This window comes from Astatotilapia calliptera, chromosome 14, assembly GCF_900246225.1.
Source record: "Astatotilapia calliptera chromosome 14, fAstCal1.2, whole genome shotgun sequence".
In the NCBI taxonomy this organism is placed as follows: domain Eukaryota; kingdom Metazoa; phylum Chordata; class Actinopteri; order Cichliformes; family Cichlidae; genus Astatotilapia; species Astatotilapia calliptera.
In genome coordinates this window covers 1,966,286-1,984,983 of record NC_039315.1, presented here as the reverse complement: position 1 = coordinate 1,984,983, position 18,698 = coordinate 1,966,286, and the positions used below count along the sequence as shown (strand labels likewise).

The 18,698-nt window shown below is 40.1% G+C and overlaps 1 protein-coding gene across 3 annotated transcripts; it reads right to left on the bottom strand.

The window, feature by feature from the left end:
* Nucleotides 1-332: 332 nt before the first annotated feature.
* Nucleotides 333-16,923, bottom strand: LOC113036662 (NACHT, LRR and PYD domains-containing protein 12-like). 3 transcript variants are annotated; one of them, XM_026193074.1, is made up of 15 exons: nt 16,740-16,923; nt 16,592-16,613; nt 16,408-16,494; nt 15,785-15,904; nt 15,582-15,695; nt 15,149-15,227; nt 14,773-15,001; nt 10,054-11,860; nt 9,118-9,291; nt 8,730-8,903; nt 5,748-5,921; nt 5,367-5,534; nt 3,531-3,704; nt 2,736-2,782; nt 333-1,220 (listed from the first exon to the last, which is right to left on the bottom strand). In XM_026193074.1, the coding sequence occupies exons 1-15, from the start codon at nt 16,762-16,764 to the stop codon at nt 637-639; spliced, it is 3,978 nt and encodes a 1,325-aa protein (XP_026048859.1). In that variant the 5' UTR covers nt 16,765-16,923; the 3' UTR covers nt 333-636. The 3 variants fall into 3 exon arrangements, with proteins under 3 accessions (XP_026048859.1, XP_026048860.1, XP_026048862.1); XM_026193075.1 differs by having other exon boundaries at nt 15,582-15,692; XM_026193077.1 differs by lacking the exons at nt 16,408-16,494; nt 16,592-16,613.
* Between the last annotated feature and the right edge of the window lie 1,775 nt (nt 16,924-18,698).

Below are 18,698 nucleotides of genomic sequence, written 5' to 3'. Positions count from 1 at the left end.
AATCGCATGGCAGGATGCTGTAAACGGACCAAACTTCAGTCAGGAGAACAACTGAGATAATCCATCCACAATACGAGGTTAGTCATTCATATACTGCAACAAGATGGGAATAGAACAGCTGCCTGAGAATTCAACATTAATGAATCAATGGTACAGAAGTGGAGGAAGCAAGAAGAATGATTTGACTTTTTTTGGACAACAGATGGAAATTAGCCTTTGGCTATAATCTGGTATGTTTGCATTCATGTAATTTCTTTTTTTTTTTTTTCATTAACATGCACTGTCCCAAGTAAATTTATAAATAAAGAGTAAAGTTTGACTTATCTGACCGTTTTGTTTCGCTTAATGCGCCTTATAATCCGGTGCACCTTATGGTCCGAAAATACTCATGCAAAGCTAGTATAGTGGAGTCCAAGTATAAAAATATGGAACTGGATATGAGCAGACTAGATCCTCCTTTAAACCTAAAAATGTGCCAACAATCTTATTTTGTTGCTTTTACTTAGCCAAGACTCTTGCATGGCTGGTAGTGTTTACATGGCATAATTTACTGGAAATTCTGCTCCCTTTTACCTTAACATATGTACAAAGTTCAATCAATAGATAGATTAAACTACAGTTGTCATAAACAGTTGGTTACTCCCATTCCTGCAGGTCACACAAAGCTGCTGAGCACTTGTGCATTTCAACTGTAAACCAGAACCAAAGTGCAGGGTAGAGGGGCTCAGTGAACTTGCAGTGAAAGGTGTGGAGGTGGATCCGAGTGTCAGTGGAGACATCAAAGAAGGACAGAATGCCAGCTGGCCAGTCCATGTACACTCCAATTCTAAAGCAAGAGCCTTTATTGCTGGGGCGAAATGGTATCTCTTTTTGACTATAATTGTGCCACACGGAGTAATTATCCCTATGGCAGAGTAGTATCCAGGACCTCTCATTTCCCCCAAGCCAGTAGGATTTATCCTCACCTTTCCTCTGGATGCCCTTGTAAGTCACACCTATGGAAACAATCCCTCTCCACTTTACCTCCCAGTAACAACGTCCAGTGAGACCTTCTGTACATAGTGCCTGTTCCCAGTTATAAAATATATCTGGAGTGAAAGGCAGGAATTCCCATCGTGACTGTAAAACTGGCTGTTTTGACCCCAACACAGTCTTCTTGTCTGGCTTCAGAGCAAGGTTCTTGTGGACTGTATTATTGTCCAGTGTGAGACAGCAGGCATCTGATTGAAGAAAAGATTACAAACTGATAAAACAAGGAGCTTTAACAAAATTTAGTTAATCACACTTGCTACAAAAAGCTATTTTTCTAACTGCAGTGATTTTGAGCACAGCGAGCAGCCAACAACATAGACACTGTGGCTGATGATATAGAATCAGCCTATTTTATACAAGAAACATTTCTCTCCTTTCCCAAATGTGGGCTAATAACAGTCTTTTAAAGCCATTAGTTGTAATTAGAATGACCCAACTGCTGCATTTTGTTCTGTTTAATATCCAACTTGTTTGTTGTGAGTCTTGCAGAGGGCTGAGTTCACTAACTTAAGTTTTCAATGATTTTTATCTTGAGGATAACAACTGTAGCGCTAGCAAGCCAAATTAACCTGATTACTAGCAGCAGGTTTAAAAAGAAAAGCTGATGCACAACATGCACAGCTCATGTTTCTCTGTATTTTGCAGGTATGGAGATATTTTTGTGTTCTGGAAATGTGAGTTTTGTTATTTGCTTGTGTGCTGTTAAATTAGCACTTGCTAATATGATTTTAGTGAATTTGAGATTAAGGGTTGAATTGTGAATTTTTGTTACATTTGTTATATTTTAAAGCACCAAAACCTTCAATCCGGGTTGTCAATTTTTTGTTTTGTTTTACTGCTTAACTTTTTAGTTATTATTTTTCTCAGTTGGGTTTTTGGTGATTTTTTTTAGTGATACATTACTTTATGTTATTTATTTAGCCCTTTTGTTGACCATTGAAAGTTTGACTTGATATTTTAAATGATTACTTTTTTGCATTACATTACTGTATGTGCTCTAAAGCTATAAAATGAGAGGCACAGCACAACATTTTGGTCGGAGAGTGACGAAACCTGCAGCTTCAGAATCTGTGAGATTGTTGGCTTTCAGCACCAACGGTGTGGCTGCATACGTGCCATCAGGTGAACAAGTCATGCTTTGTGTTTACATCGTTTTCCTTTTACCTGCTCTTTCATTGTTACCGTTCTAGCTGTTTGGTGGTTGTTGAAATCATTTTGTGAACTTTGAGCTGAGATTCTGGTGTTTCTGGCAAAATACATTTATATTTAAAAATCGATTTCTGGATTTAATGAATCGATATCACGTTATTCTAACTAAAATTAATTTAAATCAGGACATCGATTTTTTTAAAGGCACCCTTAGATAGAACATGATTTACTGACTACGTTCCTCTGTAATCCCATCATCATGGCGAATGAGGGTGCTGTCTGGGTTACTTTCTACAGTAAAAGCTAACATGTAAGCAGTTAAACCGCTGTAACTTACAAGCTTAGCTTCATCAAATCAAGGCAGCTTTGTTTTCATGACACTGATACTCAGGTATAAAGTATGCACATTTGTACAATATGCCTATTCTCTCAGTCATTACCAACAACATGCTTGTAACAATATATTACAAAGATAAGGTTTGACAAAATAATGACACTTTCTGAGCAGGAAACTTTCCAATTAAAAAAAAGGTTTTCACTAATTAATTACTTACACTTTCTAAGATCTGTTTTTAACCTCTGTGCTCCACTGTGGTCCAGCCTGAGATAAAAAAAAAAAAAGCAAACAATATCAGACCAACATGCTTCCATCCATCCATTCTCTTCCACTTATCCTTATCAGGGTCATGTGGGGGTTTTAGTCTGTCCCATATGGAAAAGGAATCTGACGCAGGGCCAACACAGAGAGACAGACAACCATTCGCGCTCACATTCGCATCTATGGGCGATTTAGAGTTACCAATTAATCAAACCCCACTAATTGCATGTCTTTGGACTGTGGGAGAGAGTCACACAATCCAAAGAGTACCCAAACAGAACCCACACAGACACGGAGAGAACATGCAAACACAGAAAGGGACCAGCCAATGGTGGAGTACAAACCCAGGACCTTCTTGCTGTGAGGCAACAGTGCTTTTCTAAACCACAAGCAACTACAGAAACAAGCTGTTAGCAAATAAATGCAGTATTGATTAATCAACAGCGTTAAATCTACAGGAATATAAATTAGCATCAGGTTGATCATCAAAACAACTAACAGATAAAACTGGTTATCATGGATGCACCACTGCTTCAACATGTGAAAAATGCAAATTTTCATTTCATTTCATTAATAAGCACAATGAACCATAAAGACATAACTATTTTCGACTGGTGGGAATGGCAGCCTCAGTGTTTTTCAATTTTTCTTCTATGGGATGAACCATGAATTTGTCTGGTTTCACAGTTATCAAAAATTCTTTCCTGGTGCTTCTTTATATATCTCTGGATTAAAGCAAGGCTCTCCATACCTGAGTGTTTCCAGTCTGCATTGGGGATCCTCCAGTTTAGCAGTAAGAAGCATTGCGCCAAAGTCACCAAGATGATTGTAGTTCAGGTCCAGTTCTTGCAGATGGATGGGGTTGGATGTCAGGGCTGAGGCCAAAGAAGGACATCCTTTTTCTGTTATCTGACAGCCCGACAGACTGTAAACGCACACACAAAGGGAAAATGTTATGTTATACTGTATTTGGCAAAAAGGACACAAAAAAGGCCCCAACATGTTGCACTGATTTCCCATAATTGCCTACTGTTTAGATGTCTGAATTCCTGATTTTCTTTATCTCCTATGCCTTACTTTTACGGTGCATTCCAATTGTCTGTTTTGGTTAGCAAGGTTCCTAACTGATAGACGTCACCCAGAAGTATCTGGATGGCAGATGTTCCAAATACTAATTAAAGGAGCTTCATTGCTTCCTTCAGCATAGTATATACTGGGACCAGCCTTTATGAAAAGAGCTGACCATCCAACCATTTATGAAAAAAATCAAGATAATAAACAAAGTGGTGCAAAGTGTGCATGTTAATTGTAACCACTTTTTCATTTCATAAGCTGCTGATATAGTTTTTAACAACACAGCTGAACCCTGAACACATCTGGAATAAAAACTACTTCTCATCGAGTTGTTGCCTGGCGTGAATAGAAAAGATTTTTACAACTCTAGACCATGATACCCTGCCCAGGATAGTGTTACTGTGACAGGGGCCTAGGTCTCAGGTCCAACTTATTCCAAAATGATCAGTTTTGCAATTATGCCATCAGATCTATGGCTGTTTGCCTTGGACACTCAGGTGAAGGGAAGATTTGAATTTTAGCATTCACCAGCTGGTGGTAATCATTTGATAGGGATCGGGTGGCAGGGGAAGATGCTCAGTAGGCTTGGCACTTGGCAGAGGACATGGTTATGGAGATCTTTAATTTCTACCTCAGGTAGAACTTTGACAGCATTCCAGTGGAGCCTGGGGATGCTGAGCTCAAATGAACTATGTTCGATATCTCCTCTGCAGAGAGACCTTGCCATAAGAGGCTGTATGGTGGTTGGTGCGTGTTACAGCAATCACCAAACTAAATTATCCAACTTGACAGTAAAAATGAACATGTTGAAACCCTGGTACAAAAACAAACAAGCAAACAAAAAATACTGTACAAGGAGTACATTTTTTTCACTTGGAATACTGATAAGGGTTCATGTTAGGGGTGTGGCTAAATTACCTGCCACCTGCCAAAATAAATAAATAAAATACAGTTAGTTATGGTCAAAACATTAACATGGGGCCTTCAAAATACTGAGTTGAAAACAGCTATGTACATTTTTATATAAAGTCAGTATTTGTAAATGCAAAGTTCTAAATTTGTCAGATTAAACACTGAAAAAAATTATAATTTATGCTTTGATTGAAGTACTATAAACTTTAGTAGATCCCAGACAGTAAATTGTTTTCTTGTTACAGAATGTTATGGCCACCACCATTAATGAGGAAAGTGTCATGGTACTGTATTCAGCCAGGCTTTACTTTCAGTCGGGTGTCAGTGGAAATAAAGGTCAGATCTGGTACTCTGTTGGTTTGGGAGTAAGTCAAGTACCTAAGTGAATACTTTCAAGTTATTCAAGTTTATAGATTTAAGAGTAAGACTGACAGACTACTATAGAATGAGGTGGATGAGTACCACGTCAATACTGATGAAGACAGATTTTGAAGACCTAGTTCAGGCAATCCACCAGTTTCAGCCAGCTAAAAACAAAACAAAACAAAAAAAAGTCTAATACTAAGAACACAGCCAAGGTGTTCAGTTTAAGAGATCTGACCTGAGTGCCTTCAGTTTACAGTAAGGATTTCGTAGTCCAGCAGAGAGCATCACCACTCCTGAATCCAGCAGGTCATTGCTACTTAAATCAAGAACTGTCAGATGACAGACTCTGACAGCTGAAGCCAGATATCCACAGCTTTTCTCTGACAGACCACAGTAGCTAAGGCTGAAAAAAAAGCACATTTGATATATTATTGTGAGTCTTTGCCTTAAAATACAAAGTGTTTTAAGGTACTGCTGTTGTGATTAGGCACTATATAAACTGAATTCAACTGAACTGAGAATTCTAACAGATAATATTGAACAAATGAAAACTGGAGACATTACAAATGAGAGAGCAATCAACAGGCCTATGCAATATTGCAGTTACCCCACTGACCTGAGAGTTTTTAGTCTACAGTATGGACTCTGTAAGCCAACACAGAGTTGCTTGACTCCTGAATCTTGCAGACAGTTGAAACTCATGTCCAGCTCTGTCAGCCTGGAGGACTGAAAGTTGAGCACTGAAGTCAAAATGCCACAGCTTACTGTTGATAGATCACAGGCAACCAACCTGAATGTTTAAAAGAGAAGGAAGAAAACCCCCCAATATTATATATGTTAATATAAAATCATTTTCCTTTCAGCTGCTCCATTCAAAGGTCACCACAGCAGATGAGCTCCATCTACCTCACCTCATCCCAACATGATCCCCTGTCATACCATCCCTCTGCATGTTCTCCTTTACTACAACCATGAATTTTACTGTGGTCTTCATCTTTTCCTCTTTCCTTCCTCTTTTTCCCCCCACTATATCCACTATCCCTCCTCTGTACATGTCCAAACCATCTCTCTCATGGCTCCCAGCTCAGGTGTCACTGTGATATATTCATTTTCATTAGTGTTCTGACAGGACAAGCAAAGCAAGCAATACTTACTCCTACTCCATTTCTCCTCCCATCTACACCATGGCACAACAACTCCTGGCCTTGCTTCCCTTCCAAATGGTCTCCTGCACACATAATAAATTATGCCGGATGCCCTTCCTGGCACAAGCCTCCCCATTAATCAGAGTAGTCTGTTATAGTCTTATCTCTATGTTTAGGTTGTGAGTGCCTATTTTATTTTGGTAGCGGTTTGTCCATGTCATGTTGCCAGTTCCCCTATTCCCCAGTCTTGTTACCCTTAATTAGTTTCAGGTGTTCCTTGTTCCCAACCTGTTTCCCTAAGTGTCCCCTAGTATAGATTTTCTGTGTTTTCCATTTATCCTTTAATGCTGTTGTCCTTGCCTTCCTGTTTCCCCATGTGTGTTGCTTTGCCTGGAGATTTTTATTTTGTATCTTGGACTGGTAAATGAACTGATTCTTATATAGCGCTTTTCTACTCAAAGCACTGTATACAACATGCCTCATTCACCCCAGCACTTCTAAACTCAAGTGCAAACTAATAAACATTCACACTCCAATGAACACATCAGAGAGCAACTTGGGGTTAGTATCGTGCCCAAGGATATTTGGCATGCAGACTAGGGAAGCCAAGAATCAAACCACCAACCTTCTAATCAGTAGCTGATCTGCTCTACCACCTGAGCCACAGCCACCGGTCTCTGGTATCTTGGACATTGTTTAATTTCTTTTTTTTTTTTTCAGCCAAAATAAGTGGTTCACTTATGGTTTTGTACTTGGTCTTAGCTTCCAGGAATTGAGACCATAAACTCTTCACAAAGTGTTCGCTGAAGCGAGAAAGTGAGCAGTGGGAGCATTTTCTATTTTCTATAGTTCTTAATATATCTACTTCCCCTCCAGCATGTTTTGAGCCCCTTTGAGGACATTTGCTACCACTGCTACGCAGATGATATCCAGTTATTCATTTCTTTTAATTCTCAAGATGTTTCTAAGCTACAGATTTTTAATGAGTGCTTAGATTCCAGGAAAGACTGAAGTCCTTGTATGCCCCTGATAGACACGTACCTAAGATAATGAATGCTCTTGGTCCCCTTGCAACATTTCTGAAATTGTCTAACAGGAACCTAGGGGTAATCTTTGACCTCACTTGGATGTTCATGTCAAATCTTTGGTTCGGTCCTGCTTTTATCACTTAAGAAACATTTCTAAACTAAGCCCTATTGTATCTCACACTGAACTGGAGATTATCATTCATGCTTTCATTTTATCAAGACTGGACTACTGTAATTCACTGTTTACATGTTTAAACAAAAACTCCTTGGAGCATCTACAGATTGTTCAAAATGCCGCAGCAAGACTTGTGACCAAAACATCTAAGTATTTACATCTGACACCATTGCTAATACAGCTGCACTGGCTCCCCATTGAATTTAGAGTCCACTTCAAGATTCTGGTACTGACTTATAGAGCTCTTCATGGTCAAGCACCTGCCTACATCATTGAACTTCTACAGCCTCATGTTCCTAGCAGGTCTCTTAGGTCATGTAATCATGGTCTACTTGTCATTCATCATACAAGGCTGAGAACTAAGGGAGACTGTGGAACTCTCTCCCACTGAGCTTAAAATCTCTGGACTCAGTAGCTTCTAAATAACTAAAAACACATGTTGTCTGTTTTGTTTTATACTTTGTTATCCCTGTGTGAAGCACTTTGTGATCTTTTATCTTTAAAGGTGCCATATAAATGAAGTTTTACTTGCTTTTTTTAAACTTACTTTCTCAGACTTCTCTTTTTTTTATATCAGAGAAGTTGCTCCCTGCTGGCTGTTTGAAAGAATCATATCTTTTATATGTGCTTTGCCTAACACAACCATTAAACATTTATCATGCTGGTATTTTCTTAATAATGTTTTCTTAAGTATCTACTAGTCTAAACAGTCTTGGCAGATGGCCCTGACCACCACCCAATCCACAGTGCAACAAACCACTATACCATATCTTGGGGATATGGCTAAGAGCTTTGGTTGATCACAGACCTCATTCTTTTAGGTCATTCAGGTTGAGTTCAGAGGACAGCCTAGAGTCTTCTAAACTTAAAGAAGACATTTGAGGGGGAGCATGGAAGGAAACCCTGGTGCAGACCCAGAACACACTAGGGAGATTATGTTTCTTGGCTGGCTTGAGCTGGAGGAGGTGAGCTCTGGGTATCTCTGCTTATTCTGTTGTGTCTATGACAGATGCATGGATATTTTTTCATTATGCTGAAACAATGGGCAGAGTTACATGTTCATAATTTAATTTTCTCAAGTAATGCCCACTGTCAAGCTGCAGGAATATATGTATGTATTTCCCAATGATGGCATACGCCTTTTAACATATTTTTGTATATATGGCTGTGGCATGAACTACCATATTCATGATAAACTTTCTTTATAACCTAGACAGTAATATGACTAAAACTTTCTTCATTAATCAAACCTGAGAACTTCGAGTTTACACTGTAGACTGCCCAAGCCAACAGAAAGCAGCTTCACTCCAGAATCCTCCAGCTTGTTATAATTCAGGGACAGGTTTATCAGACTGGAGGACTGGGTGCTGAGGACTGATGAGAGATCCTCGCAGCATGCCTCTGTGAGACTGGTTTGTTCCAACCTAAATGTTAAAAGAAACACATTTGTTTTTATTTCAGACATTTCATAAGTTTATCCGAGATCTTTAGTGCCTTAATAAACTACATGTAGGTTGTAAACAGTTTTAAAACACCAAAATTAGAACTGCATAGAGTGCAAATTCATAACAAATGTATGTCTTCACATAACACAAAATCTTACAAGAAACACATAAGCACACGCAAACTTTATCAAACCTCAGAGTTTTCACTTGACAGTATGGACTCCGCAGTCCAGCACAGAGTGAAATCACCCCTGGATCTTGCAGGTTGTTGTTACTCAGGTTTAGCTTAGTCAAATTACATGACTGGGAGTTAAAAACTGTTGCCAAAAATGAACAGCTTTTCTCTGTCAGCTTACAGCCGCTCAGCCTGAAATAAGTACCAGTGGGGAAAAGACAGAAGTCATATAAGTAGATTCAAGTTTTATTTTGTCATTCATTAAAAAAAACAAAAAACAAAACTCGCCTCTTTCCCTGCGGTGGCGGTCTTTATCCTTCAAACTCAGGCCCTCTACCAGAGGCCCGGGAGCTTGAGGGTCCTGTGCAGTATCTTAGTTGTTCCTAGGACTATGTTCTTCTGGACACAGATCTCAGATGTTGTTTCTGGGATCTGCTGGAACCACTCGCCTTGCTTGGGGGTCATTGCACCAAGTGGCTGGCATCCAGAAATCCTACCAATGGCTGGACAGAGCTAGACTAAAAGACAGCACAGAGGCACTAATCATGGCAGCATAGTAACAAGCTCTAAGTACAAGATCCATAGAGGCTGGAGTCTACCACACCAGGCAAGACCCCAGGTGCAGGCTGTGTAAAGATGCCCCTGAGACAATCCAGCACATAACAGCAGGGCGCAAGATGCTAGCAGGCAGGGCATGCACGCCATAACTAATGGTGATGGCGTTCTATGTATGCCAATGGTGCAATGACCCCCAAGATAGCCGAGTGGCTCCAGCAGATCCCAGGAACAACATTCCAGATCTCTGTCCAGAAGAGAGCAGTCCTAGGAACAGCTAAGATACTGTGCAGGACCCTCAAGCTCCCAGGCCTCTGGCAGAGGACCCAAGCTTGAAGGACAAAGACTGCTCCGCAGGGGTGAGAGGGGAATTTTTTGTTATATATAACATCAACCTACAGAGCTGTGCTGGAGGTTTTGACCACTGGCAGCAGCCTTTGAAGAGCTTCCTCTGATGCAGAGTATTTCTTTAGGTCAAACACATCCAAATCTTCTTCTGATGACAGTAAGATGAAGATCAGTGCTGACCAATGAGCACGTGATAGTTGGTTTGAGGAGAGACTTCTTGACCTCAGTGATTGCTGAATTTCTTCCACTAGAGAACTGTCATGCAGTTCATTCAGACAGTGGAACAGATTGATGCTTCTCTCTGGAGAGATTTTTTTTCTGATTATTTTCTTGATGTACTGATTTGTTTTCTGGTTCACTTTTGAGCAACTTCCTTGCTGTGCTGGCATAGCAGAGCCTGCTAGGAGTGCCTGGTTGGTTTCCAGCGAAAGACCCAAGAGGAAGCGGAGGAAGAGATCTAGATGTCCATTCGGACTCTGCAAGGCTTTGTCCACAGCACTCTGGTAAAACTTTGCATATGTGTTGTCCTTGTTTAATAGTCCAGACCATTTGGATTTAGACTGTACATCAGACAGCAGATTGACCCCAGAATTGATGAAGGTCAGATGGACGTGAAGAGCAGCCAGAAACTCCTGAACGCTCAGATGGACAAAGCAGAACACCTTTTCCTGGTACAGTCCTCTCTCCTCTTTGAAGATCTGTGTGAAAACTCCTGAGTACACCGAGGCTGCTCTGATATCGATGCCACACTCTGTCAGGTCTGATTCATAGAAGATCAGGTTTCCTTTCTGAAGCTGGTCAAAAGCCAGTTTTCCCAGAGACTCTGTCATCTTTATGGTTTCTGGACTCCAGTGTGGATCTGTCTCAGCTCCTCCGTCATACTTTATGTTCTTTAGTTTTGCCTGAACTACCAAGAAGTGGATGTACATCTCAGTCAGGGTCTTGGGCAGCTGTCCTCCCTCTCTGGTTATCAGCACATCTTCCAGAACCGTAGCAGTGATCCAACAGAAGACTGGGATGTGGCACATGATGTGGAGGCTTCGTGATCTCTTGATGTTTTGGAGGACAATACTGCCCTGCATTTTATCTTTAAATCTCTTTTGAAAGTATGCTTCCTTCTGTGAATTAGTAAATCCTCTGACCTCTGTCAGCATGTGGACACATTCAGCAGGTATCTGATTGGCTGCTGCAGGTCGTGTGGTTATCCAGAGGCGAGCGGAGGGAAGGAGTTTACCACTGATAAGGTTAGTCAGCAGCACATCCAGTGAAGTTGACTTTGTTACATCACTCAATGTTTTATTGTGCTTGAAGTCCAGAGGAAGGCGGCACTCATCCAGACCATCAAAGATGAACACAACTTGGGGCTTGTCATAGTTGTAGGTTTCTCCTTTTGTTTCAGAAAAGAAGTGATGAAGAAGTTTCTTCAAGCTGAACTTTTTCTCTTTCAGCACATTCAGCTCTCTGAAAGTAAATGGAAATATAAACTGAATGTCCTGATTGGCTTTGTCTTCAGCCCAGTCAAGAGTGTATTTCTGTGTTAAGACTGTTTTCCCAATGCCAGCCACTCCCTTCGTCAGCACGATTCTGATTGGTTCATCTCTTGTAGGTGAGAGTTTAAAGATGTCTTCACATCTGATTGTTGTTTCTATTTTGTCTCTTTTCCTAAATACTGCTTCAATTTGTCTGATCTCATGTTCATTATTAATCTTTCCAGTCTCTCCCTCTGTGATGTAGAGCTCTGTGTAGATCTCATTGAGGAGCGTTGGATTTCCAGCTTTAGCAACTCCCTCAAACACAACCTGGAACTTCTTCTTGAGATTACATTTGAGTTTCCGCTGGCAGTTGATGGTGTAGGTTTCTGAATCAACAATCAACAGAAATAATAATGAGTGTTTTTGCCAAAATTTGTACAAACCCATTTTTAAAAAAAATTGAATGTCAAGTAAAATGTAAATAAGAACAGAATGTAAATGTAAAGGTGAATTAGCAAGTCATTTAAATACAAGAACACATGTTTAACCCATAAGGACAAACGGGGACAGAGGTGTCACTGGGGGTTCTTATGGGAAAATGAGGTAAGTTTCTGTTAAAGTTTCAGAATTGAATCCCCCATAGTTTTCCTGACTGTAAAAATGGGTCTGGGCTTTTATTTGTTAATATGATTTTGAATTGCTTAAATTCTCTGATCTGCATTACAGCCATCATTTATATTCATTATATATTTGTGCACAAGGCATGGATAACTAACACCATAAATACTTACAGATTTATAATAATTCTACTGCTATTCAGACTTTTCCGTAAATCGTGGTTATTTAAGCAAGATAATGACATTTTGCATTTATTCCAACTGCATGGATCCATAGTAAAAGACACTAAAATACTTCATATAAACATGTAAACAATATTCAAGTCAGTGTTTATGCTTGACATTTCATTATGCAAGTTATTAAAAGCCTAGAAGAGGTAGAAGAACACTTCTCCAACTCCAACCCCCAACGCATGTGGCAAGGACTCCAGACCATTAAAGACTACAGGACCACCAAACACTCCCGCGCATCCTCTGATGTCTCCTTCCTCAATGAGCTCAACAACTTTTATGCTCGTTTTAAGCGAGGGAACCCCACAACTACGACCAAAGCAGACGTGACGCCGGACCACCACCCACTGACTCTTTCCCCCACCGATGTAGGAGCGGTGCTGAGCAGGATTAATGTCCAAAAGGCTGCAGGTCCTGATGGCATCCCCCGGCGTGTTCTCAGAGCGTGTTCTGGGGAGCTTGCAGGAGTGCTCACAGACATATTCAACCTGTCCTTGGCCCACGCTGTGGTACCGGCCTGCTTCAAATCCACCTCCATCGTCCCGATACCCAAAACTCCAACCCATCTTGCCTCAATGATTACCGCCCAGTAGCACTCACCCCCATCATCACTAAGTGCTTAGAGCAGCCGGTCCTAGCACACTTCAAATCCTGTCTCCCCCCACCCTGGACCCCCACCAATTCGCATACCGCCAGAACAGGAGCACAGAGGATGCAGTCTCCATCGCACTGCACTCTGTCCTCTCACACCTGGACAACAACAACACCTACGCCAGAATGCTGTTTATAGACTTCAGTTCAGCATTCAATACAATCCACCCCTCACAACTCATCAGGAAACTGACAGACCTGGGCATCAGTTCCCTCATCTGCAAATGGTTACTGGACTTCCTGACCAACCGGCCCCAACATGTCCGGCTGGATAACCACTGCTCATCTACCATCACGATGAACACCGGTGTACCACAAGGCTGTGTGATGAGCCCTTTCCTCTACTCCCTCTTCACCCACGACTGCAGACCTGCTGATGGTTCCAACACCATCATTAAGTTTGCAGATGACACCACGGTGATTGGCCTCATCAGTGACAACGATGAGGCCGCCTACAGGGAGGAGGTGGATCGTCTGGCTGAGTGGTGCGACACAAACAACCTGCTGCATAACACCGAGAAGACCAAGGAGCTCATCGTGGACTACAGGAGGAATGCTGACCCACATCCACCCATCCACATTAAGGGGACGGCTGTGGAGCGTGTGAGCAGCTTCAAGTTCTTGGGAGTCCACATCTCCGAGGATCTCATCTGGACGACCAACTGCTCCAAGCTGGTCAAGAAGGCTCACCAGCGCCTCTTCTTCTTGAGGACTCTGAGGAAGAACCACCTGTCCTCAGACATCCTGGTGAACTTCTATCATTGCACCATCGAGAGCATCCTGACCAACTGTATAACAGTCTGGTACGGGAACTGCTCTGCCTCGGACCGGAAGGCGTTACAGAGGGTCGTGAAAACTGCCCAGCGCATCGCTGGAGCACCACTTCCTGCCATGAAAGACATCTACAGGAAGCGGTGTCTGAAAAGGGCTGGGAAAATCATCAAAGACCCCAGTCACCCATGTGACATGGACTCACATGGACTCTTCACCCTCCTGCCCTCTGGGAGGCGCTACAGGAGCCTCCGGACTAAGACCACCAGGTACCGGAACAGCTTCTTCCCCACAGCTGTCAGACTCCTGAACTCTGCCTCCTGACATCTGACCCACGTTAACACATGGACTGAACATACACACACCCACAATGGACAACTGTACCCTCAAACACACAATAATAACATGGACTGAACCACCACTCACAACCACTAGCACTTTATATAGCCTCTGTAAAAAGTAGCCACATATTTAACTTATCTTAAAGGCACTACTGTATAATTCTGTACAAACAATCATTCTGTACAATATGATAATTATAATTCTACAACTGTTTACAACTGTTCACAACTGTTTATAACTTGCATATTTCTGTATAGTTTCATATTTATATCCTGTTCATAGCCTGTACAAAGCTTGTATACCCACTACAGCCTGTACATACTTATAGTTATAGCATATTCATAACATACCTTCATACCGTGTACATTGTAACATACCCATAATAGACCAATTTTTGTACCCTCATACCTATAACAGACCCATTTCTGTAATATATCTATATACCTATATTATTGCTCATATATATTTTGTAATATATCTATATCATGGCTAAAGCACTTCTGGATGGATGCAAACTGCATTTCGTTGCCTTGTACTTGTGACATGTGCCATGACAATAAAGTTGAATTCTATTCTATTCTATTTTAACAAAAAATATGTGCTTGTCAGAATACTAGTCTCGATGGTATCATTAGTATAACCTTTTGATATTTTTTCTCAACAACTGTTTCTCGGCGTTGTCTTACTGCTCTGAAGTGACTCAGCTAGTTCCTCCTGATTCATTCTTCTCAGAAAATGCAGCGTGATTTCAAGAAAAGCTGTTCTGCTGCTTCTCAACTGTTTTTTTTTCTTAATGTCTCCCATCTCCTCAACCTCACTCCCAGTCTCTAAATATTCAGAGTCATCTTGGCTCAAAATCCTCTGGATCCTCTTCAGTTCAGTCTTCACAAATCCTGCTATATTCTCCTCAAGTAACTGTATCGGAATGAACAGATAAGAATAGAACCACAATCAGTTGTATGACTTGTGAACACTAGTCTGAATAGCACTGCATGGATCATGAAAATGCAAGATATTTTAATTGATTTTAAAAGTGGTAAAAGGTTTTCAACAATCACATACTATAAATATGTAATCCATGTCCTTTGGAGTTTTATGACCACATGAGAAACTGTCAGATTCACACTTGTCCCCAAGATCTCTGCAAAGAAAAATATTATCCATAATGTGTTGTTATAGATTATGCACACACTGCCTATAGAAATAAAGCATTAAGTCATGCTTGCACTGATTATATTTCAAAGACCTCATCACAGATCTCATCATCTTAACTATCACCTGCATGCATAGAGACAATTCTAAAAAGGCTAACAAAGCTAGTGAAACTGCCAAAAGTGTGAAGAGAGAAGAGGAATTTAAAAAATAAAGATGGAAGTGACAGGAAATAAAATCAGGATGACATCTATGACAAACACTTTTCAATGTTCCCATGGCTTCTCTAATAACTATTAAACCAACCAAATCTAATCTTTTTTTTCAGTTAGTCAAGTCTTACATGTTTTCTGAACCAGACTGTCCATCTTTGAATCTAAGAGGTTCAGACTTTGACCAGTTGCTCTTCATGGACACAGAGCTGGGATAAGAGCACTTTGCTTTCTCCTGATGACTACTGAGATCAAAAGAAAGATTATCAGAAACTCAAAAAAATAAAAATCTAACAGTGCAAACTTTAACACTTATATCTCAACAACATCTCACGTCTTTCCTGAAGAAGATTGTCCATCTTTGAATCTAAGAGGTTCAGACTTTGACCAGTTGCTCTTCATGGAAACACAACTGGGTTGAGGTTGAGGAGACTTTGGACTCTCCTGATAGACCCTGAAATAATAAAAGAGAATGAATTAAAAGGATAGGATGTCAGTTGTTAGTCTGAGTAGACTTATCTGTGAAAGTGGTCCAGTATGTTTCCAAGGAATAGACCAAAATTGAATTAATTGAATTAGGGTAACAGAACAGAAAATCATCCTATGGTATGTTTTTATTTATTTATTTTTATTAAATTATTTTTTGGGGAAGCATTTTAGCCTTTTTTTGATATAAGAGCAGACAGACAGAAAAGTGACAACAGAGAGAAGGGGAGGACATGCAGCAAAGGATTATGTGAGATGTTATGGCCTGCGCACTGACTGAGCTAAACTGACTCCCAAGAATTTCTCCTAAAGGGTGTACTGCCAAATACACTTGCATAGCTGTTCAGGCATAAGGAGTTCTGTAAAAACCTCTGAATGTCACGGATGAGCAGACTTGGGAAACAGTCAGTAAAACAACAATAAGCCTTGGTGCAGCCTCAACAACAGAAAGCATAACTTTTCAGTCTTTACTTTTCATCTGCAGAGTTTTGTCCATCTTTAGGATGACTCTTTTCTGTGCAGCGAAATTCACCAACCTCAGGTCTCTGCTGCTGCAAACTTTAAGGAGAGCAAGAATATATATATTTTTTGTAGTTGTTTTCAATTTCATATGATGAGAAACGATGAAAACAGATGTTACTGTGATTTAAACTACCTTTTCCTGTTGGAGCATGCACCTAACATTAAAAAAAAAAAGAAGTGAGAGAGTGAGTTGCTGCAAAATCAACACTGAAGCTGAAGATTGTTTTTAAAATGACAACAAATTATAAAAGAAAAATAAACATTTAATAATTGGGACTTACTTGGGTTATTCCTTTCAGGATCCATCACACCAGCAGATCATTGTATCCTACACACAGCTGCTTCAAAAGCGACTTTTACGATGATCTGACTGAATTATTAAAAGTTTATTAACACAGATAATAAAAAGTTAGATCCATAATTGCCAAAAACATAAAGCAGGAGAGACACTTCTCAGACAGCTCTCTTTCCTCCAAGCTGCTATCAAACTGTAACATAATGAAACCAGTTCAGCAAGTGCAAGTTGGGGCAAAGAACTGTGGCATTCAGAGGTTGACTCGAATGTAGCAAAAGAAAGAAAAAACTAGCAAGGTATAGAGTAGGTGTTTGGCTATGTTGTTCATAATCTTCAGATACCAGAGAAAAAGAATTACTCAAAGTAATAATCATTAATAAATTACAAACTATCGAAATGACTGGATGGTCTTGAATTGGTAATTTTGGCTTTATAGGAATAAGATTGTTTTAAATACAAGAAGAAGCTTAACAATAGTGCACACATATTGTTTTCTTTTCTAGTCCTTTGAGAAAATTATATTTCTTTACAGCCTAGTTTTATAAATGATGTGATCTGTTCTAATTAACCTCCAGTGGTAACAAGCTGCAGACATGGCTACATCACTACAAGTCTAAGCTGCCCTCTGATGGCAGCAGAGTGGAACTAAAGTGATGTGCAGGCATGTCTTTAGCTCTGTGTTTTGAATAGACCCAGAAGTGGTAAAAGATTTGTTTAGTAAAGGGCAACCGTATTCGGGCATCAGTTTTTCACTAGGTAAGTAACACCTGAAACACTACTGTCTCTGTCTGATCAACTGACAATCATAATGCAATCTTATATTTGTTAATGTGTTCAAATGCAAATTTAGTTGACCCAGTGTTTAAAATAAATGGCTAAATAATGTGTTAAATGTCTAATCTTTACATCAAAAAATACATATTTGGATTCTTTGATTAGAACTGTATTCTTTTTACAACCAGGACAGGAGAGGGAAGAAGCAGAGAGAGGAAATGAGATGAAAGGTACAGTAGATTAATTGGACACTAAAAGAGCAGGAAAAGTGAAGAACACGTGAGCATCCAAAACACCAGACAGAGGTAATGCATTTTAAAAGGAGTCATAATTGCACAACAGAAGCAGAATCTATGAGACCAGAGCTGCAAAAAAAACCTGAACAATGTCAACATAAAATCTCACATGACTGCTTCATCAGCAATGTGATTTTAATACTTAAAATCTTCTACTTAAATACTTAAATCAAATGTAGTAAATAACTTTTAAAAGGTGCTGTTACTGAGCAAAAATCCAAAAGATTTCAGGGCTGGGCTAATTTCCCAATGTTTCAAGTTCCTAGCAACAGCCCTGACGTGTACGCACAAACACACACATCTTATGTTGAACGTTGATTTTGACTTTAGTTATCTATAGTCTGTGTTTCTGTTCCACACAGACACTCTGCTTCAACTCTATAAATCAGGAATGTCAAAGTCATTCAAAGTCATCTTACATATAGAACACTTTGATATTAAGTGGGTCCACCAAGTGAATTTTGAGTATAAAGAAATTTTACTACACCTTTAATCCCTGAGATATCTTAATATAAGATAAAGAAGTGTAATTTCAATAGTACATTATGTTTTTCTGTGCAAAATTACAGGAAAAGTTCTGGTAGCTCAGTGCCCACTGAAACGCACAGTTGCAGCTTTCAGGAGTCATTTGAATTTTGCGATTGCGTGAACGGTTGAAGAAGTAGGTTAGTTTGACCTAAAAGACCTCGTGGGTTAACCTAGTTCCAACAGTTCTCTCATCAGTTTTACTGCAGCACTGCACATCACCTTTGTTCTTGAAACTCGGTACCATTGCACTTCTCAGTTCCTCCGGTATCCTCTCACTCTCCTGGATTGTGTTAAACAAGCTGGTTAAAAAGTTCATCAGCAGGTAGTTCATCTGGACCAACTGGACC